General features: G+C 37.2%; 2 protein-coding genes across 7 annotated transcripts; both read left to right on the forward strand.

Annotated features, from left to right (window-relative positions):
• Positions 1–3,653: 3,653 nt before the first annotated feature.
• abhd13 (abhydrolase domain containing 13) lies at positions 3,654–12,556 on the forward strand. 5 transcript variants are annotated; one of them, XM_051905289.1, is made up of 2 exons: positions 3,654–3,853; positions 7,788–12,556. In XM_051905289.1, exon 2 carries the CDS (start codon positions 7,835–7,837, stop codon positions 8,846–8,848), a length of 1,014 nt encoding a protein of 337 aa, XP_051761249.1. In that variant the 5' UTR covers positions 3,654–3,853; positions 7,788–7,834; the 3' UTR covers positions 8,849–12,556. The 5 variants fall into 5 exon arrangements, with proteins under 5 accessions (XP_051761249.1, XP_051761250.1, XP_051761251.1 ...); XM_051905290.1 differs by lacking the exon at positions 3,654–3,853 and adding an exon at positions 3,878–4,220; XM_051905291.1 differs by lacking the exon at positions 3,654–3,853 and adding an exon at positions 4,262–4,509.
• Positions 12,557–12,676: 120 nt separating this feature from the next.
• On the forward strand, positions 12,677–22,764 carry tnfsf13b (TNF superfamily member 13b). 2 transcript variants are annotated; one of them, XM_051905293.1, is made up of 8 exons: positions 12,677–12,926; positions 13,065–13,226; positions 13,324–13,605; positions 15,422–15,509; positions 15,923–15,979; positions 19,919–20,043; positions 20,170–20,320; positions 20,951–22,764. In XM_051905293.1, exons 3-8 carry the CDS (start codon positions 13,336–13,338, stop codon positions 21,061–21,063), a joined length of 804 nt encoding a protein of 267 aa, XP_051761253.1. In that variant the 5' UTR covers positions 12,677–12,926; positions 13,065–13,226; positions 13,324–13,335; the 3' UTR covers positions 21,064–22,764. The 2 variants fall into 2 exon arrangements, with proteins under 2 accessions (XP_051761253.1, XP_051761252.1); XM_051905292.1 differs by having other exon boundaries at positions 12,704–13,226; positions 20,155–20,320.
• The last annotated feature ends 2,701 nt before the right edge of the window (positions 22,765–25,465 follow it).

Raw genomic sequence — 25,465 nt, forward strand, 5'->3', positions numbered from 1 at the left:
AACTGGCACGATGCTAAAAGTTCGGAAGACCGAATCCATGTGGCGCATTCTGAGAATTTTTTTCTTTGTGTGAATAGTGCTCAAAAGAACATCATCTTCTGACATGCAACTGACATAAACCATACACTTTAAATAGACGAAAAAAATTCCTATCCAGTGATGGTGTTTTCAGTGTTGACAAATCTTTTGCGATGTCCTAATAACAGCCGCGATTCGCACGCAACGCGTCCACGTAAGTGTGCTTACCCCATTTGTGGTTAGTAATATTCAGCCTTAATAATCCACAGTATTTTCAGGTTATTTATATGACAACGTTTAGTAAATTAGGCCTACCTATAAAATCAGTTAGTCTGATTAGTCTGTAGTGAGGTGAAACCAGAACAAAGCAAGTTGTTGTTAGCTAGGTGCATTCAATTGTATTTGGTAGAAAATTAGACTATTAGTTACATTAACTTTTTAATGCTACTTTTTAATTCTGATTATGCCTATAAATTATTATTATTATTATTATTATTATTATATACCAAAATAATTTTCAGGTCTAGCAAAGAAGCATCTTCTCTTACAAATCTATGAAATCACAGATTTTTTTTTTTGCAAAGAGGACAAGAAAGGATTACAGTGAGAGTGGCAGGTAATTTATTGTCAGTATTGGGCTTGCAGATCACGTGGGTAGGGTACTTTTTACTGTTTGTGTTGATGACCATGTCTGTCAGCCACCACCGAAGACCATTCTTGACCCAGGAAAAACCCTGTCGCAGTAATCACTGTATTACGGAACTATGTACATTATTATTTTAAAGACAATTCTAGTTAATTAGTTAAGTGTTTATACTGTATATATATATATATATATATTCTATATCAACAAACAAGAGAAAAGTATAAGAGCTCTTCTTCAAACGTTTTAAAACAGATGACAGTGATCCGAGTTAACTTTTTTATTACCTTTTGTTGTACATTAATACAATACATATTACATGCAGAGGTGGGGGAGACTGGGTCTAGTTGTCACAAGGGGGAAATTTTCACAAAGGCTATTTTCAAGAGTCCAGTTACTTAAATGTGGGTTTGTTGGTTGCAAGCATTCAGTAGTTATTTCATCACCACTGTTCTTTGTGTAATTTGAGTAAAAATACCACAATGTTAGACACGGCACAGCCGTCTATTTATGGATCAGCATTATCAACTTGGAGTTTTATGTAAATTACATTTATTAGTGAGTTTTAGGGTATGTTTACATGACAATGATGTACTAAAAGCGGAAAAGTTTTTCCTTTGCGTTTTTCGTGTACAGACGACAACATTGTCAAAAATAGCCTGTTCACACGGATATGCAAATATGATTTAAAACACTGTATTATACAATGTATTATTGGTGATGTCACTTTGTAAAGAAACAATACTCGCCTATACACTGATCAGGCATAACATTATGTCCACTGACAGGTGAAGTGAATAACACTGATTATCTCTTCATCACGGCACCTGTTAGTGGGTGGGATATATTAGGCAGCAAGTGAACATTTTGTCTTCAAAGTTGATGTGTTAGAAGCAGGAAAAATGGGCAAGCGTAAGGATTTGAGCGAGTTTGACAAGGGCCAAATTGTGATGGCTAGACGACTTGGTCAGAGCATCTCCAAAACTGCAGCTCATGTGGGGTGTTCCCGGTCTGCAGTGATCAGTATCTATCAAAAGTGGTCCAAGGAAGGAACAGTGGTGAACTGGCGACAGGGTCATGGGCGGCGAAGGCTCATTGATGAACGTGGGGAGCGAAGGCTGGCCCGTGTGGTCCAATCCATCAGACGAGCTACTGTAGCTCAAATTGCTCAAGAAGTTAATGCTGGTTCTGACAGAAAGGTGTCAGAATACACAGTTCATCGCAGTTTGTTGCGTATGGGGCTGCCTAGCCGCAGACCAGTTAGGGTGCTAACGCTGACCCCTGTCCACCGCCAAAAGTGCCAACAGTGGGCACGTGAGCATCAGAACTGGACCACGGAGCAATGGAAGAAAGTGGTCTGGTTTGATGAATCAAGTTTTCTTTTACATCACGTGGATGGCCGGCCGCTTACCTGGGGAACACATGGCACCAGGATGCACTATGGGAAGAAGGCAAGCTGGCGGAGGCAGTGTGATGCTTTGGGCAATGTTCTGCTGGGAAAACTTGGGTTCTGCCATTCATGTGGATGTTACTTTGACACGTACCACCTACCTAAGCATTGTACACCCTTTCATGGAAACGGTATTCCCTGGTGGCTGTGGCCTCTTTCAGCAGGATAATGCGCCCTGCCACAAAGCAAAAATGGTTTGAGGAACACAACAATGACTTTGAGGTTTTGACTTGGCCTCCAAATTCCCCAGATCTCAACCCAATCAAGCATCTATGGGATGTGCTGAACAAACAAGTCCGATACATGGAGGCCCCACCTCGCAACTTACAGGACTTAAAGGGTCTTGGTGCCAGATACCACAGCACACCTTCAATGGGTCAGGGCTGTTTTGGCAGCAACACAATATTAGGAAGGTGGTCATAATGTTATGCCTGATCGGTGTAGACTGAACCTGAAATGTGCATGATATCACTGTTTTCACAAATTTGTTTTTTGTAGTTTACACGAAGACCATAACACTATCATTTTCAAGTACTGTAACTTGCACTTTTGCATTTTTTCAGGCTCTCAAAACGCCGTTGCCGTGTAAATGAACGGCCAAAACACATAAAATGTTTTGTGTTTTTAGTTGAAAACTGTGTCATGTAAATGGCCCCTTAGAGAGATGCCTAAACACAATTAATTCACTTACCTGTCAAACAAAAAAGAATAAACTTGGGCGTCACAACTCTGTCATCAGATCTTTCCACCTTATCTGTTGTATATTATGCTCATTTGTGGCTTTGTCTTTCTGTCTTCAGCTCTTTTCTGCTTTTTCGACAGGTACTGATTCTCCCATTACCTCCGGTAAAGCATGATAATAAGTGTTTGTTCATTGTCTAATTTTTGCTCTTTCTCTCTTTCTGCTCTTTTTGTTTGTTTTCACCAAACAACACTATACTATAGCATATCTACAGAGGCGGCATTTTCTATGACGTAAAGTGAAACACTGTCGTTTCAACATGGCAAAACTGAGGGGATGACCCGCACCATATCATTTAAAATTATAATGTTTATAGAAAACTATTATGAGTACAGTCTTCATCCCTTATGTACACCACTCAGATGGATCTTCACACAAACACAATTTCGCAATGTATAAAACTTTTTAAGTACTTTTTAAAAAATACTATCTAATACAGGTATGGGCACCTCTGGCCCTCAAAATCCACTTTCCTACAATGTTTAGGTCCAATAAACACACCTTGTCATGTTAATCAAGGTCTTCAGGATTACTAGAATGTTTCTGGTAATGTAGGGTTTAAAACTGCAGGAAAGTGGATCTTGAGGGCCGGACTCAGCTAACAGGGAACATTTTCAGAACTTTGCAGTTAAAATTGCTATCTGGTCTTCAATAAAGTTCTCAACACATTAGCACAAAACTGCCATTTATACAACATTTATGTGTAGTATATTAATGGAACGTATATTAAAGGTATAAAATTTAATAATTGCAACTTTATGCATAGGCCTATTTGCATGAATATTGAACTCGTAGAACGAGTTGGCCGTTAGTAGAAGGTTCCGGTGTTTCCACCCGGAACTTCCTAGAAGCGACACCAGTGTACAGCAGCAGTCCGGCTAGATTTGCTGCTAGCCATAGTGGATCAGCTGTTATTTCACGGGATGTTCGTGTAGATGACCGTTTCACCTGCTCGTAAGCTCAGCTCTCTGAAGATGTGCCGCTGAAGAATGCGATAGATGTGAGTAGTTTTGTATCAGACTGCCAGCAGATGTGTGTTAGAAATGGCTAGCAGCTGTATTAGCTGTGCAGTACATGAAGTCTAGAGGGAAAAGCTGCTGTCAACATCAATCTGTCATCGGCGTGTTTATGATTCCTGTCAGCTGGATTTGGACTTCAGGGTGTTTCTCTCTCACGATGTCAACAGCTGGCTGAAAAGCGAAGTGCGGATCTGCTGACAGTGTTTTACTGTATGATTTGATATTGGGGTCAGGTCGTGGTACTGCTGCTTTTCTATTGAATTGCATGACGAAAGTAATGTTGATCTGGGAAAACGGCTACATTTGTGAACTCTAAATGTTTCTGATATGGACAGTATAGATGAATAAGTGAGTACTGATCCTCATCTGCATCTACATTCAGTGTAATTGGATTGGTCAAGACTGGACTTGGTCCCTAAACACCCTGATGGCTTCAGACAGCACTGTGTTGTGTCATCAGATAACATCTGAAATAACATAGTATTTATCTGTGTGTGTGTGTTTAGATGATTTGCTCTTGTTCTTTCCTTTTAAAAAAGTACTGTGCCACCATGGTACAAGGATTATATAAGAGGGTAATACAATGGTACGTCAGTATATGTCATGGAGATGTGACCAAAATCTTATATTACAGTAAGTAAGTCATTTTATACCATGGCAACTGTGTATATCGCATTATAGTTATTTATTTATTGACAATATATAAATAACTTATAGTTACTTATAGTTAGTTGCTGGAGTTTTAACAGAATTTTTGTATATATTACTTAACCATGTTAATGCCTGCTTTGTGGATAATCGGTGAATTAAGTACTTTACAGATGAAAAGCACTTCATCTTGATTATTTTCTCTTTCTATTTGGAAATTTCTATTAGGAAAATAAGTGGAGAAAAAAAGCAGGGACAAAACGGATGAATATTTTAACACAAATAGTTCCAGCTTTTTCTGATTGGATGAGCCAAGGTTGTTGTAAAATAGTCAAATTATATTGAATTTACACGAAGTTAAAATATACATTCAAGAGATAGTAGTACAACAACAACAACAAAAATCTGTCATCATTCACTCTCCTTTGTCATTCCAAACCTGTATGACTTTCTTTATTCTCTGGAAAATATATTTTAAATAAGTTTGGTAGGCCTAACAGTTTTGGTCACCATTGACTTCCATTGTAAAAAAAAAAAAAAAAAAAAGATATTTCTCAACAATTTATTTATTTATTTATTTATTTTCATAGACGAAAGTTAATCATACAGGTTTGGAATGACATAAGTGTGAGTATACTACTGTTTCAAAAATATCGATACTTCGATATTGAAATATCTATCTGAAACGGTTCCAATACTCCTTTTCTGCAGTATCGATACACAAATTCCATCTGCGCATTCTTGGTCTATTCTCCTGGACAGCTAATTAACACACCCACCTCCTCTCACTCACTCGTCTCATTTGCTCCGGTTGAATAGTGCTTGTATTGCTCATAATTTTACTAATTCCTGCAGGTTTCGCACTCACACCAAAAGCTTGCGCACCACTGATAAGTTGCTCTCTCATAAAGCTGCCTCTCAAACAGCTTGCAAGTACTAAATTTAGCTGTTTTTCCTGGCTTATTGCGCTTAAATAAACATTTTTCAAAATGCTCATCTTGGTGAGTATTCAGGTAAAAACAGTCAGTTTTAGAACGTAAATAGTTGAAAAAGAAATGGGAACCAAACAGAAGAGGACACAAAGTATACCCAGCTAGAAAAAACATCCTATTCACGTATTTGTTGGACCCTAAACAAACCTGTCACTACTACAACTATGAAAATAAAAGCTGAGCAAATACAGATGGCAGAGCATTGAATAATATTATTACATAAAACAAAAAGGAAAATTGCCTAGGCCAACATATTCAAAAATTTGACTCATCGATGTCCATGAAATAAACAAGTTTTAACCCACCAGACATAAATACGTCATAGATACACAATTTTAGCCATTTTACCATGAATACAGACAAGATACCATGATACTACCACTACCAAAAGTAATTAATCATGTCTGCTTTAGTCACAATCTCGATTCAAACACCCACGCGATCTCATTCCTAAATGTCAACGATTCGCCTGTGTCTGATAAAATCTCATCAGAACATTCTATTTTGGCACTGCCTCTGAGCCACTCGTGTATGAATCAGCTAAACATTATTTTCAACCACACAGTATCGTTTTTCTGTGTTACAAATAATCATATCACAGTAGTACTGGAATAAAAGATAATAGTTTGGATATGAACAATGATTTCTACGGTAGCGATAAAAATAGAGCAAATCACCTTTTGAAAGTTGGCACTTCAAATAACAGTTGTATCAAATACTCGTTACACCACCAGTTGGCGACAAGTGACTGTTAAAAATGTATTTGTCATTGAATTGTTCATTCAAGAGATTCGTTCAAAAACGCTGATTCATCCACTAATGAAACAAGTGAAGTACACTATATTGCCTAAAGTATTGGGACACCCCGCCAACTCATTGAATTCAGGTGTTCCAATCACTTCCATGGCCACAAGACATTTTGGACAATTTCATGCTCCCAACTTTGTGGGAACAGTTTGGGGATGGCCCCTTCCTGTTCCAACATGACTGTGCACCAGTGCACAAAGCAGGGTCCATAAAGACATGGATGAGCGAGTTTGGTGTGGAGGAACTTGACTGGCCTGCACAGAGTCCTGACCTCAACCCGATAGAACACCTTTGGGATGAATTAGAGCGGAGACTGTGAGCCACGCCTTCTCGCCAATCACTGCCTGACCTCATAAATGTGCTTCTAGAAGAATGGTCAAAAATTCCCATAAACACACTCCTAAACCTTGTGGAAGGCCTTCCCAGAAGAATTGAAGCTATTATAGCTGCAAAGGGTGGGCCAACTCCATATTAAACCCTACGGATTAAGAATGGGATGTCATTAAAGTTCATGTGCATGTAAAGGCAGGCATCCCAAAACTTTTGGCAACATAGTGCATTAATGAGTGAGTCATTGAATCATTCAATTTTTGAAGTAATTCATATTAAACATTTTAAAAAGACTGCAGCAGTTAACATCGTCAGAGCTTATAGTAAATTACATGTTATTTTGTTTAGTTGTCTGTTCAGAATAGTGGGAGAATCGTGATCTCTGTTTGACACAAAAAAATTGTGAATTCAATTTATTCAGAATCGTGCAACTCTAGATTACACTAACGTGACGTTGTTCGATTGTATAAAGCGCTATATAAATAAAGGTGACTTGAATTGACAGTGTGATTATTACACATAAAAGTATTGAGTAAAATTAACTGACATGTACTTGTGGGTTAAGGTTAGGGTAAGATTAGGGATGCACTATATTTCGGCCACCATATTGGTATCGGCCAATATATGTTAATTTTTAATGTTATAGTTATCGGCCAGATAAGAAAATTTGGCCGATATATTAAAGCCGATAAATAATGGATTATTTCTTTCAGCTGAGACACTTCAGATGCACACTGTACGCCATGATGGTTTTGAATTGCTTGAAATATGATTGAAAATCCCTTCAAAAAGGAAAATTAAGTTAAATGTGTGCTTGGGGCATGGCTTTTAATGGTGAGACTTTTGTTTTTGTAATCAGGCTCTCAAAAATTACATAATTTTTTATTTAGATTTATCGGCTTTCAAATATAAAGAATTTTCAGGTATCGGTATCGGCCAAAATTTTCATATCAGTGCAACCCTAGATAAGATGCTTGTAAATACGCACAATTTACTGTTGTTATTATTATAGTAAGAACGTATAGCATGTGTAACTATGTAAACAAAATAAAATGTTACCAATGTTTGTCCCTTCTTGGAAAAAAATGAGCCACCTCCAAATGTTATAGTAAAATTTCTGACTTCTGTGTTTCTCCAGAAAACGCCTGCAGTGAGTTCGGAGACTCTCTTGTCATCAAGGTTGCCATGGAGAAGCCATGGAGGTTATGGGCGGCACTTGAGGCGTGTTTGCTCACTGTGTGCGCGTGGTCATGGGGAATCTGCCGCGTCTCCCTGCTGGCCCTCATTCTGACCTTCCACCTGTACGGAGGCTTCATACTGCTGGGACTCATCCTGGTCTCTGTGGCCGGCATCCTGTACAAGTTCCAGGACGTGCTTCTCTACTTCCCCGACCAGCCCTCTTCCTCCCGCCTTTATGTTCCCATGCCGACTGGAATCCCACATGAGAACGTGTATGTCCGAACCAAAGATGGTGTGCGGCTCAATCTCATCCTGCTCCGTTACACGGGCGAAAACCCTGCAACCGCTCCCACCATTTTATATTTCCACGGCAATGCGGGGAACATCGGCCATCGTGTGCCGAACGCACTGCTCATGCTGGTGAACCTGAAGGCCAACGTGGTTCTGGTGGACTACAGAGGCTACGGAAAGAGCGAAGGAGAACCTAGCGAAGAGGGACTGTACCAGGACGCAGAGGCTACCTTGGATTACATCATGACCCGGCCGGACATCGACAAGACCAAGGTAGTGCTGTTCGGCCGCTCGTTGGGAGGTGCGGTGGCCATCCGCCTGGCATCGGGCAACCCGCATCGAGTGGCTGCCATCATGGTGGAGAACACTTTCCTGAGCATCCCGCACATGGCGGCCACGCTGTTCTCTTTCTTCCCCATGCGTTACCTGCCGCTCTGGTGCTACAAGAACAAGTTTCTGTCCTATAGACATGTGGCGCTCTGCCGTATGCCATCTCTTTTCATCTCCGGCTTATCAGACCAACTCATCCCCCCGGTGATGATGAAACAGCTGTACGAGCTGTCTCCGTCTCGGACTAAACGCCTCGGCATCTTTCCCGAAGGTACGCACAATGACACCTGGCAGTGCCAGGGTTATTTTGCTGCCCTAGAGCAGTTTATGAAGGAGTTACTTAAAAGCCATGCAAGTGAAGAGACGGCCCAGGGGACGGCCAACGTCACCATAATCTAGAACAGTAACTACTGTTGACTGCTCTATAAATCTGGACCCTCTCAAAAAGAATGTACAATTTATTCTCTCTTTTATATTATTTCTCTTCTCCCCAACTTCCTAAGCTCTTTCCTTTCATTGATCACACACCAAGAATTCATTATTAGCAATTTCATTTATTCAGTAGAGAAGGCTGCATTTTTTTTTTTTAAGCCTTTAAAATATTTTTTGTCAGTTTTTATATTAAGTATAAATGCATCTGCCTCAAGAATTTAGTGCCCTCTTGGTCTTTTTCTTTTCTTTTAATTTTCAAGCAATTTCCACCCTTGAAGGGTTAGTTCACCCAAAAATGAAAATTCTGTTTTTGATTACACACCCTCGTGTTGTTTCAAACCTGTAAGACTTTCGTTCATCTTCGACACAAATTAAACCTGAGTGCTTTCTGTCTTTCCATTGACACCTTACGCAACTACCACTTTCAAGCCCCAGAAAGGTAGTAAAGACATCATTAAAGTAATCCATGTGACTCCAGTGGTTTAACCTCAGTTTTACGAAGCGACACGAGTGCTTTGTTTGTGCAAAAAAACATAATTTACCACTTCATTTACAAAATATTAATATCCAACACGCATTCACGCAACGTCTGCTCTCGCATCAAAACAACACACGTCGTGGTGTTCTCGTGAACGTGCATTGGAGATTAATATTTTGTAAATATAGTGGTAAATTGTGTTTATTCATGCAAACAAAACACTTGCGTCACTTCATAAAATTGCGGTTAAACCTCTGCAGTCACATGGATTACTTTAATGTCTTTACTACCTTTCTGGGACTTGAAAGTGGTAGTTGCATAGGCTGTCAATGGAGGGACGGAAAACTCTCAGATTTTATTAAAAATAATTTTATTTGTGTTCTAAAGATGAACAAAAGTCTTACGGGTTTGGAACAACATGATGGTGAGTAATTCATGAAAACATATTTTTGGGTGAACTAACCGTTTAAATGTATACTAAAAGCCCACCCACCTGCACATGCAATTTGAAAATAGTTATGTCTAATCATATTATTCTAAACTACTTCATTATCTTAAATTATTCAGTCTTGCCGTCAGTTTGTAGGCAATGTTTTTTTTTTTTTTTTTTTTTTTTTAAGAATAGCGGTTTAAATTTGTGAGTAAATTAATGTCTGTGGTTAACATTACTTGATGAAGCATTCACATTTGTTATACAAGTTGGTAACAAATTGCAAAAAAAAAAAAAAAAAAAACTTTTTCAAGTTTCAAAAATCTAGTTTGAAGTATAACTGTATATAATGTTAACCAGTGACCTTATTTTACTTATGCATGATAAACTGCTATTCCATAAAGTCCTAGATTTTAGGACTACTAAACTGAACAACCCTAACAAATTACTTTTTATTTATTTTGTTTATATGTAATCTACTTTTTTCTTATTGAAATAATTTTTTGCCTTTTAAATTCCAATGAATACAGCTAAATGGTCCAGGGGCAACTGATCCTAGTTCACTCATCTTTGTATATGGCATTTCATGCATTCAGTCCTCGACACTGGCCGTAATGTGTTGGAGCTTTATTTTATCACACTGCCTTCTTTTTTTACGGGAGGTTAAAAATCCACTCAGGAAAACGGCTCATTGTGGTTTAATCCCATGTTTTGGATTTGCATATGGAGCTGTGTGTGAGAAGCATAGATTTCTCTACTGATTTTCATGTGGGCTGCAGTACACTGTGAGCACTGTATGAAAATACCAACACAACAAGCCTAATGTATGTTTACTCCCTCTCAGGCTTAGTTATCTTCTGGAAGTAAGAGTGAAATCGCACATAACAGCTGCTTGACTGAGTTCCAAGCACAGTCCATTTGCACAACTTGTAAATAAGACATTTCCCTTCATTTAAACAGGTCAAGTCTTCTTAGCATCAGTTCTCTGCCCATGACCTGTTTTGTTTGGATCATGTTGAAAAACCTGTCCATTGGTGACTGTTGCGCAGTAGTCAAATCCATTTTCTTTAACTCTTTGCAGATCCCTTAAAAATCAGAAACATTCACAAAAATGTAAAGGATTAATTCACGCAAAAAAAAAAAAAAATGAAAATGGTCATCATTTACTCACCATTTATGTCATTCCATACCTGTATGACTTTTTTCTTCAATTTTGAAGAGTGCGTTAGTTGCTCTTTTCAATGCAGTTACAGGTAGAAGCCTAAAGCTTCAAAAGAACTCAATAAAATTGAGGTATCCTAACTCCATATGACTTGAACAAAATCTTTTAGAATTGTGAATAAATCTCTCTTTTGCGACACAGATCAACAAGATTCTCTCATGAACTCTCATGAGTGCGCCAAGAAGAGCTACAGCTGATAGCTCGGTGAAGAACAAAATTCAGGGTCCAGAAGACTTGGAATACAGAGCTCAAGTCATCTTGAAAGCTTTGGTTCTTAACTATTGTTATTGCATAGACATGAATGACCATCACATTCTTCGAAATGTCTCCTTTCATGTTCCACAGAAGAAAGTTGTATGAGTTTGGAAGAGTAAATGATGACAAATTTTTCAGTTAACTATTTAACGTATTGAATCGGGGGTAATGACATTGAGGTTTGTCCTTTCTGTAGGCTCACGTTGGTGGTTGACCCAATACAAGGTGGACTTTGCAAACCTTGCCCATTATATAGTGTTGGATCAGTGCACAACCTGTAATTTTTGCATGCTTTAATCAGCACATTTCGTTTAACTCTAATGCACTTTACGCTCACATCTGTTGTAATGTGTGAAAACTGCCTGTGAATGTTAAGATAACAGATTTCAAAGGCAGAGTGATCCTATGTCAGTTTGCATGCAAATATTGATATCTTCAAACAAGAGGTTATGTCAGGCTTCCAAAGTCCACCTTTCGGGATTCGGCAGATTCTTTTTGACCTGAGGTTCTCGAGGGTGTTTAAGAGATCGTATAGTAGCACAGTTGAGCTCTAGATGTCTTCAGTTATGTCTAATGTTGTTAGTTATGTAGAAACAGGAAAGTTGTAAGTGAGTAAGAAGTGGAACCAGCCAATGCAAGAGGAAAAAGTTCCCAAGACACTGGGATTTTTGTGGTTTCAAGACATCGGTACTTTTGTATATCAGTTTATTGACCTTTTGATTTTAAAAGAAATATTTGTAATGGTCATTATTGATCATAATAGGCCCAATTCATAAGAACTGCCTCTAAACCTTACGAGGAAATATTTTCAAATTCATATATATCATTTGCATTGTGTCATTTAGTTGAACTCAAATTGACGTGCCATGATACCTTATTGATTGTCTGTGTGGTTGAGTGTAAACCTTGGAACAAAGATGCTGACATATGATAAAATAATGAAAAAACTGCTTTAGAGTTTACTAGATTTGACTAATACTCCATTGGCATGTTCTGGCCATTTTCTGGGGCTAGTTTGTATGTTGAAATCTCATTTCATTTTGTTCATAAACTGAATATATGAAATAATATAAAGCGCTGCTCATGTTTTGTATTTGCTTTTTACAGTAAATAGCAGAGCGGAAAGATTCAGTTGTGAATGTGCAAGGAGGGTTTTCTTATTCTTTCAACATTTGTGTTTTGAGCTATGGATTTTCTATTCGAATCATGTGTTCATGTACATACAATTGAATCACACTTTCTATTTTCTGTGTGGTGACATGCAATAAAGAAATCAAACCCTTCTGATAACTTGTCTGCAAAAGAGTCTGTTTGTAGCTGCTGGTTCCTGTTTCTGGTTTTCACTTTAAAAAGAACTAAACTGTTATTTTTTTTTTTTTTTTTTTGTCTGATTCTATACCAGGAATAGCTTCCGTTTGGTTTTGTCACTGTCTTATGTGCTATTAAGATATGACTTAAAAAAATGTAAGCCTGACATTTTCATTTATCCGCCAATTCTCTTCACACTTTTGACGCAGTTTGTCGGAACAAAGTAAGTGGTGACAAAGCAACTTTCGGTTGCAGTGTGTTAAATACAGTGGGTGTGGGCAGCTTGGCAGGAAAGGGATACAAAAACCAGACTGTTGGCTGGAGATTTGTAACAGACAGGACATTTATTTTGGTGAGTACAGTTGCTTTTATACTAAGTTTGACTTCAGCTGTAGATCTCAGAAGTCTTACTTTATTACATATTAACAAATATCAGCTTGAAGAGGAAGGGTAGTTGTGTAAAAGGTCTGATCCGGGATTGTTCTGAAAGAAACTTGTGCTAAGAGCTTCAGAGGGATATGAAGATGGTTGGTTCATGCCATATGAAGATGAATTGGACCTAGCAAGCATAACGAAGAACTCCAGATGAGCTTCTTTCTAAGTACAAACATCTCATTGTGAGGATCCTTATCGATTGTAGTCATGTTTTGAGGTGGGTTGAGATCTTTACAGAAATAAAGCTTCTTCAGAATCGGTCTATATGCCATTCAGGCTACATTTAGTAACTAATATTCCATTTCCCCTAAAAGTTTGTTTCCACCATGGCTGCTGAGGATGTTGGTCCAAGTCGGGGTGAAAGGAGAAGGCTGCCTTGGCTGTTTCTGGTGCTGGTTGTCGCTGCCATCACCTCCTCCTCCCTGTCTGTGATCTCCTTGTACCATGTGCTGGCCTTGCAGGCTGAGGTGGAGGGTTTGAGGGCCGAGGTGGTCCGCAAAAGAGAGGAGCAAAGCGGGATGCTGGAAGAACCCATGAATGGGGCAGAGAAGCTAACCCATCAGCAGGAACATGAAGAGATCAAAGACAGAATTGAGGTTTGGACCACAATACATACATCAAATCTAAAGAATTGTCTTGTAATTGATGATTTGAAGGACTTGCATAAATGGCAGTTAGTTATCACATGGGAAGGTTGTATCTCAGTAACTATAAGGTTTGGAGTCAAGAGTCCAATTGGTTGCTTTTCTAACAGTGGCTTTGTATGTTTGTTTGAAACGCCTAGTTCCAGGGTTCGTACAAGGTGCTTGAAGTACTTGAATATGACTTTTTGAAATTTAAGTCCTGGAAAAGCCTTGAAAACAGCCGTATTTATGAAACAGTACTTGAAAAGTGCTTGAATATTTGAAAGACAATATATGATATTAGTGTTTAATTTTATCGATAAAACAATCTTTTCACACCAAATTAATGCTGCAGCCCGTCTGATATACATATAGAACCATTTTGAGCGTGATATTGCTCATATAAATATCCAAGATACAGGTCGATCCACAGAAAAAAAATCCAGAGAAAAAAAATCCACAGTCATTGTATGTGCTGCACTTTATTTGTACCATTTGGTTTTATTGGTTTATTTTTATTTATCTATTTACCTTTTTTTTTTTGGGGGGGGAATTTGACAGATAATAAAGATCTTGTTTGATAAGTGAGATCTCTGATTGTAGTCCTTGAAAACCAAAAAAGTATTGCTTGAAAAGGCTTTGAAAGTCCTGGAATTTCATTTTACAGTATCTGTACGAACGGTGTTGTTCAAAGCTGTCAAAATTAGGAGAGCACGTGTCCTATAAACTCTTTTCCAATATCATCATATCTTTGTAAATGACTTTTGTATAAGAAAGTGAAACAATAAAACCTTATTTTGGTTACGCTTTATTTTAAGGTGTTCTTGTTACACTGTAATTATACAATTAGGTATTGAGTAATATTAATTAACAGCATGTACTTAATATAGAGTTAGGAATTAGGGTTTGGTTTAGAGTTAATTGCATGTAATTATGCACATTTTACTGTTATTACTAAAAAGTACATTCTAACATGTAATAAGGACACTAAAGTGTTACCTCTTATTTTGACATTTTTTGTAAGTTAGAAATTACTTTTTTGTTGTTTTAATGAATGATTTAGTGCTGCATAATTATTTTGCTGTTTCAGTTGTGCTTAAAATTCTGACAACTTACCCCATGTACGTAATTGTGTTAAATTGACTTTATCTTTTTTTTTTTCTTTTTTTTTTCTTTTTTTTTTTTTGTATGTATGTTTGAAATGTTGTCAATATTTTGTTAGTCAAGAAAATTATCCCATGATTTACTCACCCTCAAGCCATCCTAGGTGTATATATTTTTTTTTTTCAGATGAACACAATTGGAGATATATTTAAAAATATCCTGGCTCTTCCAAGCTTTATAATGGTAGTGAACGGGGGGGGGCATTTCGAAGCCCCCCAAAAAATGTGTCCATCCATCATAAAAAATAATCCATATGGCTCCAGGGGGTTAATAAAGGCCTTCTGAAACAAAGTGATGCGTTTTTTTTTTAAGAAAAATATCCATATTTATAACTTTATAAAGTAAAATAATTAGCTTCTAACATATCCCTTTCAGGCATGTCCCTATATGGAACTAACTTTTCAGAAATATTTCTGACAAAAGAAATATATTTAATATATTTGGTTTAACTATGACCAGCCTAAATGAAGATATATTTTGGGCATTTTTTGTCCTTTACAAGGTGGTCATCATCAGCCTAACACAGTGACCAGCTTTATAATTTACGTTCTTATAACAGACTTAAGCTTGTAGAAAATACCTAAGCTGTTTTTATTCAGCGGGATTTTTGGTCATCTATTTACAGTATCTGCAGCAGACTGAGATGGATGATACCACAACAGACCGTGTTGCCGTGTCAAAAAGGAGTCTGGGGCATGTCTCAAACAAAGCAGGCAAGCCCACACTTCTGCTTATTCTATGATGCACTTGTCTTGGGTTTTTTTTTGTTTTGTTTTTTTTGTTTTTTTGTTTTTTGTGTTAACTTAGAAGAGCTGTGGGTTATTTGTGTTTACTGACAGGAGTGATGCAGAGCACAGATGGTGCAGGATAAAAACCACTCAATATCTATATAAAAAAAAAAACATGCACATTGTGCAAAAGTGCACAATTACACATTTGCATATCCTGTTACATTATGAGTCACTGAATGCAAAAATTACCACTGTAATCATTCTCATCTCTTACTGACAGCTACAGAAAATGCTTACAATTAAGAAATGTGTAATAAGAATACATGTACATTAACGGTATATGAACACAATTTCTGTTTTTCTTGTGTGTTTTAAATTCCTCTGCTTTTTCACAGAATCCCAGGCATGCTTACAGATGATGGCAGACAACAGGAAGAAAACCTTCCAGAAAGGTACTGAAGGAGTTTGTAAAATCATAGTATTATAAACGTGTTTTTATTTCATTTTTTTTGTGTTTTTTATTTTATTTGATGTATACTGTTATCTAAAATAACTCATGGCTAAATTGTGTTCAAGTGATACATTTTACCAATTTTATCAATGACCTTGTTGTTCACAAAAAAGAGTTCATTGTACTATGAAAACACAATGTAACTTTCAACTTTAATTCAACACTTCATTCCCAGTCCAAAAAGAGCATTTGTTATAACTGACTTGCAATTACATGTTCTGAACTTCTGCAACCTTGTGGCTCCAGAGTGATAAATTAATCAACACATGACGTCTTTTAAGATGGCAGTGACTTCTGTTGGGTGTTCAGTCATTTCAGCCTCAGACATCACACCCACAAACTGTTGGCTGAACGTCTGATGCAAATGGCACCCAAAATTGGAAACTCTTCAGGAGTTTCGAAGTCATTATCTGATTGGATGAATCCTACAGGATTTGCGGGAGATGCGTGTTTTATGTTCTTTAGTGGTCCGCCTGGAAACAAAGACGTTGTGATGCCAAACCCCCTCATGGAAGAAGAAAGCCGTCGTGTACATATGTGACAATGAGGATCAACTAAACTCTGGATTTTCAAAAGTATGTAAAGTTCATGGCATAGACTCTTTAAAGGGGTCATATCATGAAAATCTGACTTTTCCCATGTTTAAGTGCTACAATCAGGTCTCTGGTGCATCTGAAAAAGGACAACCCAGTAACTTTGTTTTGGTAAGCCTTTCTCTGCAAGCATAAGACAAATCGAGCCGTTCTGATTTCGCTCCCCTTGTGACGTAGGAAGGGGATCTTATTATAATATTACCGGCCCCTGAATCTGTATGTTTCCACCCACGGCGCCGCCATTGTTTTCGCAAGCGACGAGTAACAGCAGCAGCAGCAGCAGCTGTCCCGCAGTTTAGCTACAACCCTGATCAAACATACTTGAATGTCTTCAGGATTACTAAAGCTACGTGAAGGAAGGTGAGTTGTGTCAGAGCAAAACTCTGCAGGACAGCAGCACTCAAGAATGACTGTCCCTGAGCTCCTGATATGTCTCAACTATGTAAACATTATCACTGATCTGTTAACGGCTATAATAGTAAACATACGAGTCTCCATAAACTCCTGGCATCTGAGCCACTAATGACGCAGTGGTGCAATTTTATTTATGAAGGGAATGTGGCTAGATTAATTCATATAGCGGTATGTGTAAGTCATTTACACTAGACTGTTTCACACGATCGTCAATAAAACACAGGATTTGCACAGAAATTGATTCTCAAAGACGGATCGATACCAGCTGATCCAATTTCATATTTTATTTCGTGATGTTTGCAAATTGTCTTCCTGAATGTGTTAAGTTAGCACGTTGCTAATGTACTATTAAATGTGGCTAAAGTTACCATTGTTTCTTACTGTATTCACAGAGACCAGAGCCATTTCGTTACTTTCATTTTTAACCCAAAAACGCGTGTAGTCTGTATAATTCATAAACGCATCTTCATTCTTACTGAGACTCTCCAACAGTGTGTAGCTTTAGCCACGTTAGCCGTGCATCACGCTATCAAAATCATTCAGAATCGAATTTTACCAAACATCCACAAAATACATGCCATAGCTACTGTATATTATATGCTGCATCAAGAATAGTTTGTAATGATCCATTTTGCGAGTTATATTTACTGTGTGAGCTTCTGTATTATGTATGTGTATTGGAATGACGAGCGAGCTTGCTGGCAGGGAGCATAAGCTCATTTGCATTTAAAGCAACCCACCCACAAAAATGGCTTTATTTTGCTCACACTCAAATTGGGGCAAATTTGACAAGCTATAATAAATGATCTGTGGGGTATTTTGAGCTGAAACTTCACAGACACATTCTGGGGACACCAGAGAATTATAATTATGTCTTGTCAAAAGGGGCATAATAGGTCACCTTTAAAATACATCCATAAGTTTTACACGCCGGTCTGTTTTTGTAGAGACATTGACGTTACATTTTCATGCCCCTAAACATGACGCTGAACAAAAACGAACTGTGATTTGTTGCTTTACATGCAAGTCAGATGGCCTCTGGGCAGTTCTTGGCCAATGAAAGCTGCTCTGGAGTCCAGACTTTTTGCAGTCAGTCTGAAGGTCTGGCTATGTGAGACTAGATGTTCAGAGAATTGGAGTGTTGAGGTAATAAGGACAAAGCCGCATAGATGTAGCACCTACTACTCTGCATGTCGGAGGAATCCCAATGTTAGAATAGAGCACAGGACATTTAATTTGAACAAGGTCACTGATTATTTCAGTCTAACTGTTGAGTAGGATATTTAAGCTCAGTTTATTTTATATCTATCATGTTTAGACTTTTACCGAAGGATATTTAAACTTTCAAGCAGGGCCAGCCTGTGGCATAGGTGACAGGCCTAGGATGTAAAATGATGGGGGTCGTCGCACGAGAGGCGGGAGGCAGGCCCGGTTCTACGGGGGTTGATACTGTAATAATATCATATTGGCAAAACTGATTTGACTAATGCTCCTGTGCGTATTTGTGTTTGCACTCTGGAGAGCATCACAGGTTTCTTTTTACAACATGTTTTTGCAGCGTTAAGCAATGAAGCCAGTTACAGACAAGTTTGTTCGATCTCTTGAATGCAACTGGCCATTCAGAAGTGTTTAAATTAGTCAGAATCCACTCATCGCTCAAAACACCGCAGTTTTTGTTCAGTGCTGACTCATTATAACAAACAAAGTGTAGACATTGTATACTGTAAATAAGAGATTAATTGTGCAGTGTAGACAGCTTCATTGATTATAACGGAACTTTGTGAGATCGCGATGAACTGAGATGAGTAACAGCTTTTTAGTGATTTTAAATGGAGCACTCTTTGTGCACGTTTATGCCAATTGACCATTTGCAAAGACCCGCCCCCTTTAGTTACTGTTGCTATGTCCGACAAGCCATGCCGATCTCTTGCCAAACATCATGTTCTCACAGTGAAAAATACAACGCGGAGCAAAGAGGACACTGACAATGCGTCGACAGACAAGACAGAGCAGGTTACTTTTGACATGAAACAAAGTCTCAAATTTCAAATTTTGTCATTTTTAAAGAAATTTAAACAGTAAATACCGTTTTGTGGCTCTTTAATGTGTTGTGACAGATCGCTGTAGTACCTCAGTTCAACCTGCTCGTGAACCGATCATCTCTTCCTACTAGTTCCAATAAACATAAATATCATAAGGAATGTTGTTTCAATCACGGAAAGATGTCAATATACACCATTTTTCAAGTTCAAGTTCACCTACGTTAATCTGCTAACTCCCCTGACTGCTTTGTCGGACAAAATGGCGGATTCAGCGTTATGATTGGTTAGATCGCCTGTCCATCAAACTCCTGGTGAAGGGTCAATTAACATCCTTTTAGAAATTTAGATTACAATATGTTCATGATAACAAAGTTGACATAAATAATAATAAAATAAAACGTAATAGTAGACAACGTTATGTTGGACTAATTGAAACACTGCCTGCATCATGACGTGATTATAATACATCATAATAACGTGTTAATTATGCATGAAAGCAGAGTTATCATAGGTAGTCTATTAGTTTTGCCATTAGCATTCGCCACTGAAACTATGCTTTGGAAAAAATGAGTGAAATCACAAGTTAACAAATCTTCATTGCAGACATTGATGTATGTGTGCTATTCTGAAATAGCTTTAGAACCTCTTTACTGGCAACACTATGATCCGTTTTTGCTTGTCAGGGCCTGCCCTGCTTTCAAGTCAGTATGTAAGCAGAGCCAGAGAAAGCTCTTGTTTCATTTCCTGGCCATTTATTATTATTTTTTTTTTTTCATTGAATATCCCTTTATTTCTAAATGTTAATTTTATTTATTTATTTATTTTTGTCAGAGTTTGCATTGGAGTTATGCACAGCCATCCCATGGCATGTCGGTCTAAAGCGCGGCTCTGCTCTGGAGGAAGAGCAGGGCACCATTTTAATCAAAGAGGAGGGATTCTTCTTTATCTATAGTCAGGTATATAAATTCTCGACTTATGACACATTCTTGAGGTCTTTTTTTGGCCTCATAACTGAACTTTGAGACATTCCAACACCGTGCTCAGTGTTTTCTCCTCATTATTTCAAGCTCTCATTTTCCCAGGTCTACTATACAGACTCGACGTTCGCAATGGGCCACATCGTGATTCGCATAAAGAAAAATGTTGTGGGAGACGAGAGTCAGCACGTCGTTCTGTTCCGCTGTATTCAGAGCATGAATCGAGTCAATCACTTCAACACCTGCTACACTGGAGGTGAGTGTGAAAAGTCCTGCTACTTTATCAGTGTTACAAAAGAGTTACAAAGTGCAAAGTTGAGTGAATTTCACAAAAACATCTCTAGGTTTTTTTTTGTTTTTTTTTTGCATTGTGGTATTATCCTTTATCCATTACTATACAGTTTAGTCATTACAGTAATAAGAATATGTTTGGTGTGTTTTTTTTATTTATTTATTTTTTTTTTTTGTGCATTACAGTAACAAGGAACTGTAACAGGAATCTTAATGGTCCAAAAAATAAGTTTAATTTTCTTTAGCAAAATGTAATTTCCTATTACGTTCTTGTGGCTATCAGTTGACATATAACCCTTGACACATATCGCCGAGAAACTAGACAACATTTGTCAGCGAGGCCAGAAAGAGCCAATGACCTGCAAATGGCTGTGATAAATATGTTCCTGTGTATGTCATATCATGTTTATAAATATGAGAAAAGAGGGTTTTTTTTTAGTTTTTTTTAGTTTTTTTCTAATTGTGTATTTTGAACAGGGAACTACTGAGAGTATCAAGGTTATGAAAATGTCTCATAGAAATGCAATGCATATTTGAATAAATATATAATGTATCTACTATTACAAATGAATCTAACTGAGCATGTGATGTACAGGTGTAGTGAAACTGGACTCTGGGGACAGACTGGAGCTTCTGATACCTCGTACCCATGCAAATATCTCTCTGGATGGGGATTCCACCTTCTTAGGAGCAATAAAACTGGCCTGACTATGGGACAGGGCTTTGGATCAGACACTGAATGAGACTGGATATTATTCATTGGTGGAATGTTGCATTGCTATTGACATTCACTGGACTTCACGAATACAAGAGCTGCTCTATATTGTGGAGCATTCTTGAAACTTTCTTCATAAAGCTATTGTATCCAGGATAAATGTTCTTTGCACTTGTTTGTTTTTTGCCACACCTCAAAGGCACTTCATCAGACGTGCACAAAATTGACCATATGGAAATTCTTTCATGTCAAAATTCATGATTCATCAGTCTTCATAATCTTCTATGAAAATGTAATTACCTCTAAATTGGCTTTTATGTTAGCAAATGCCAAACTCTCTTTTTCAACTACTCTCCTCCAATCACCTGACGCATTCTGGTATGTAACAACCATTTTTCACAATCCGATCGGTTCCAGATGGATAAAATCAAGTCGCGCTCAAACTTTTTACTCCGTAAATATACTGTTTGACTCTAAAAAGTGTTGTGAACACCATTTCATGTTGATTGTAATGTCCTTGCTTGTTTTCTAGAACATCTGTAGTATGTGCTTTGGTTATTTAAAATATAATTTTATACAATGTACTTTTACTGTTATAACATAATAGTATGCTTTCATACATTACAGTTGGAACTGCACATGTAGCCTCCAAGATTCTACCAGCAGATGGAGACAGTATCACACTGTGGAAGATATAGTACAAGTTTTGAAAAGTACTTGCTTTGTATTGTGTGCTTCACACAACCTCAACACAGGCAGCTTTTTCTGTTTATTGATGGAGGTTGTATATTCTTTCAGAATTTGTCAGAATTTGTATGAATTTGTCAGCCTCATCTCAAAAGGAAACCATCATCATAATGTCACAGGCCTTGTGATGCTGGAATTCTGCATCTAAATACAATATATCTTGATCAGTTGTCAAATCCACTGTTAGAGTTGATTGCTTTTTGTTTAGCTTCACATGTTTATGAGCTTCATGCAGAATGGTCTTGGATCTTGGCAATAAAATGTCCTGCCATTAGAGGGCACTTGTTTCCAAGACAATTTTTTTATGGGACACTGTTGCAATGAAGATGACCATTTTTTCATGACTGTTAGGGTAAATAAATCAAGGTCCAATAATGGAAGCATCATGCGTACATTATGCGAACAGTGTTTTGTTTTAGTTTGTCATGTGCCCATTTACCGAAGAACAACTAAACATGGAACATAAAAGCATCATATATTTGATCATAAACCACAAAAACTTATTTAAAATGTTTTATTTTTTTTGCAAATACATTTACAACAAGTTAGAAAGTGTTTCATATAGGAATTAAGGATGATGTTCCCTGTTGTTTGTAGTTATGAGCATTTTTTAGTTTTTATTTAATTTGTATTATGCTGTTTTTCTAGCTCATATTTTGTCTCTGTCTGATTTCTGTAGAATAATAGTATTCATTTGCAATAGTATGTACATTATCTATCTATCTATCTGTATAATTCTCTCTGAGATAGTTTCATCACGTTGATAGATAATAGATAGATAGATAGATAGATAGATAGATTCACTGGTATCACTACTACTGGCTTAGCTTTTATTTTCACTGAACTAACCTGGCAATGAAATTTGTATTTTTTTTACTGAACTGCCAATGAACTGAAAAGCAATTTCTGTCTTTCAAAAACTGATGAATAAAGAATCAACTGCTGAATCTCTGAGGAAATTTTCTCACACTCTATCCTTTAAAAGGCCTCCGCACAAATGTGCTTGCTTCGCAATTTCCAGTCCAGAACCTTTTCTTTGATGTAGATCATTCAAATGTAAGATGGTCCATTTAGAAGTTATTGGTGTAATATGACCAAATCCTTGAATAGCTCACCCACAGAGAGACTAAACCTCCGAAGCCTGCTGCTTGGGGAGCCTGTGGAAGTGATGGGTACTTTAAGATTGTCTCTCAAGCTGAAGTATTGACTCCTCAGCAGGGAAGGAACGGCCCGATTTAGAGATCAGATCAGTCAAACAAACACACTTGGACTCTATTGGGAGGCTGAATGAAGATCAATGATCACTGTTCAGCAATGGCTCTTGCTCCTCTTCTTTTGATTTTTTTTTTCTTCAAAAAAAAGAAAGCTCAGCTCAGTTTTTAAAAGGCTGCTCTATCGATTTTGTTCTCAAAATGATGACTTTTCTTTTTAAAACTGATCTGTCTTTGTGCTATAACTCACAAGCTTCGTGCTGATCATTTTCATGTTCATCTCTCCTGCTATTCAACTGATCCCTGTGCATAAGTCTCCAAACCAAGTCCTTTTACTCCCTGTATTTATAGGGTTTCCTAACTCTCTCTCTCTCATTTGTTTATATATATATATATATATATATATATATATATACACACTACCGGTTCAAAGTTTGGAAACATTACTATTTTTAATGTTTTTGAACGAAGTCCCTTATGCTCATTAAGGCTGCATTTATTTCATAATAAATACAGAAAAAACAATAATATTGTGAAATATTATTACAATTTAAAATTATGGTTTTCTATTTTAATATACTTTAAAATATAATTTATTTCTGTGATGCAAAGCTGAATTTTCAGCATCATTACTCCAGTCTTCAGTGTCACATGATCCTTCAGCAATCATTCTAATATGCTGATTTATTATTAATGTTGGAAACAGTTGTGCTGCTTAATATTATTTTATAACCTGTGATACTTTTTCTTTGATTCTTTGATGAATAAAAAGTTTTAATGATGCTGTATTTTAAAGTATATTAAAATAGAAAAAAAAATATTTATATGGGTGGTTCTGCAACTATGGGCACTTTTAAGTCCCAGTAGTGAAATGGAAGGTTTATGTTAAAATTTGTCATTACTCACCTTGACTTAAAAAATAGTGAATGAATAATATGATTTAATGAAAATTATGAAGCATTTATAGGTCCAAACACCATTTTTGCTTATGTCCCACAGACCCTGACAGATATGAATAGATATGGAAAAAGAGCATTAAAAAAAGAGCAGATAAACTGACAAATCAGATCAGCTCCTCCCCTTTTTTGAAATAGCCAATAGCGTTTCATTTATATCACAGCTTGACCAGAGCCGTTGAGCTCGGTAAAACCTCAGTGTTTACGACGCGGCTTCACGTGAGAAAAAAAGTGCACAAGATGAGACCCAGACCATGGATTAAGAACACATATGTTTTGATTATATTACATTAAATACATAATGTGTGTTATTTTATGTTTTTGTACATGTATTTTACATATTTTAAATTTGAAAGTAAAGTAAATTACAATATTTATGTTATATCATAATCTGCACAACATCCCGTTGCTGACTTTCTTTGATGACGTTTGTCATTTACCTCAGCCTTTGTTCAGTGTCTCGGATGCTACTCTGCCTTAAGTGGTCTCAGCGAATGTTTACGTTACCTGTTATGCCTACCTGAAGATTCTAATTATGATCTGTTGTTTACCTCATGCCTAAGTTGTTACCAGAGACTAAAAGACTGTACAAAGGAAGTGTTTACTTATCTGTGAAACTCACCTCTTACTACTTTAATGTTTCTCCAGTGCCTTTTGTCTAATAAACTCCCACACCTGGGTTCTACTATATTCCTGTCTGTGAAGTAGCTAAAATAAACTGAAGCGGGTGAACAGAATGCTTTCCTATTTTAATTCATTTATTTTCTTTTTAAGAATATAATGTACACTATACAGAAATTTCAAGTTTCTGAAAAAAGTCTCTTATGCTCACCAAGGCTGCATTTATTGATAAAAAATATAGTAAAAGCAGTTATATTGTGAAATATTATTAAATTTTTTTCTATTTGAATATATTTTATAATGTAATTTATTCCTGTGATGGCAAAGCTGAATTTTCAGCATCATTACTCCAGTCTCATGATCCTTCATAAATCATTCTAATATGCTGATTTCTAATATGCTGCTTATAAACATGGGCAGTCACAAGTTTCTTTTTTCTTTTTTTCCTTTTTTCTCTCTCCCAGAATAGTCACATATTTGGACTTGTTAGTGCTTGGCCATCATTGCACTTAACCGTATGACCAACCACTAATAGCAGAAGTCAAATCTAGATTATGTGATTAGTTTTCTCCATTGACAGCCCTAATGTTTTTATTTTTAGTCAAATGTCTTTAGTCAAATGTCTATGAAAGTGCTCAAGGACCCAATAGGCAGGGCTGTAACACAGAAACACGCATGCGATTATCATGGAACAGAAGAATGAAAACACAGGTACTCGTCTGAACAGTTTTTAATGAACAGTTTTTAATGAGCTGAGAGAAGGTGAGCCCCCCCCAGAAGGCATGTCTTCGCGGCTTGAACAGGTGAAGGCTCAGGGGAAGGGCATGGAGATGGTGTAGGGATGGTAACAGGAGATGGTG

The sequence above is a fragment of the Ctenopharyngodon idella genome, chromosome 9 (genome assembly GCF_019924925.1).
Source record: "Ctenopharyngodon idella isolate HZGC_01 chromosome 9, HZGC01, whole genome shotgun sequence".
Classification (NCBI taxonomy): Eukaryota; Metazoa; Chordata; class Actinopteri; order Cypriniformes; family Xenocyprididae; genus Ctenopharyngodon; species Ctenopharyngodon idella.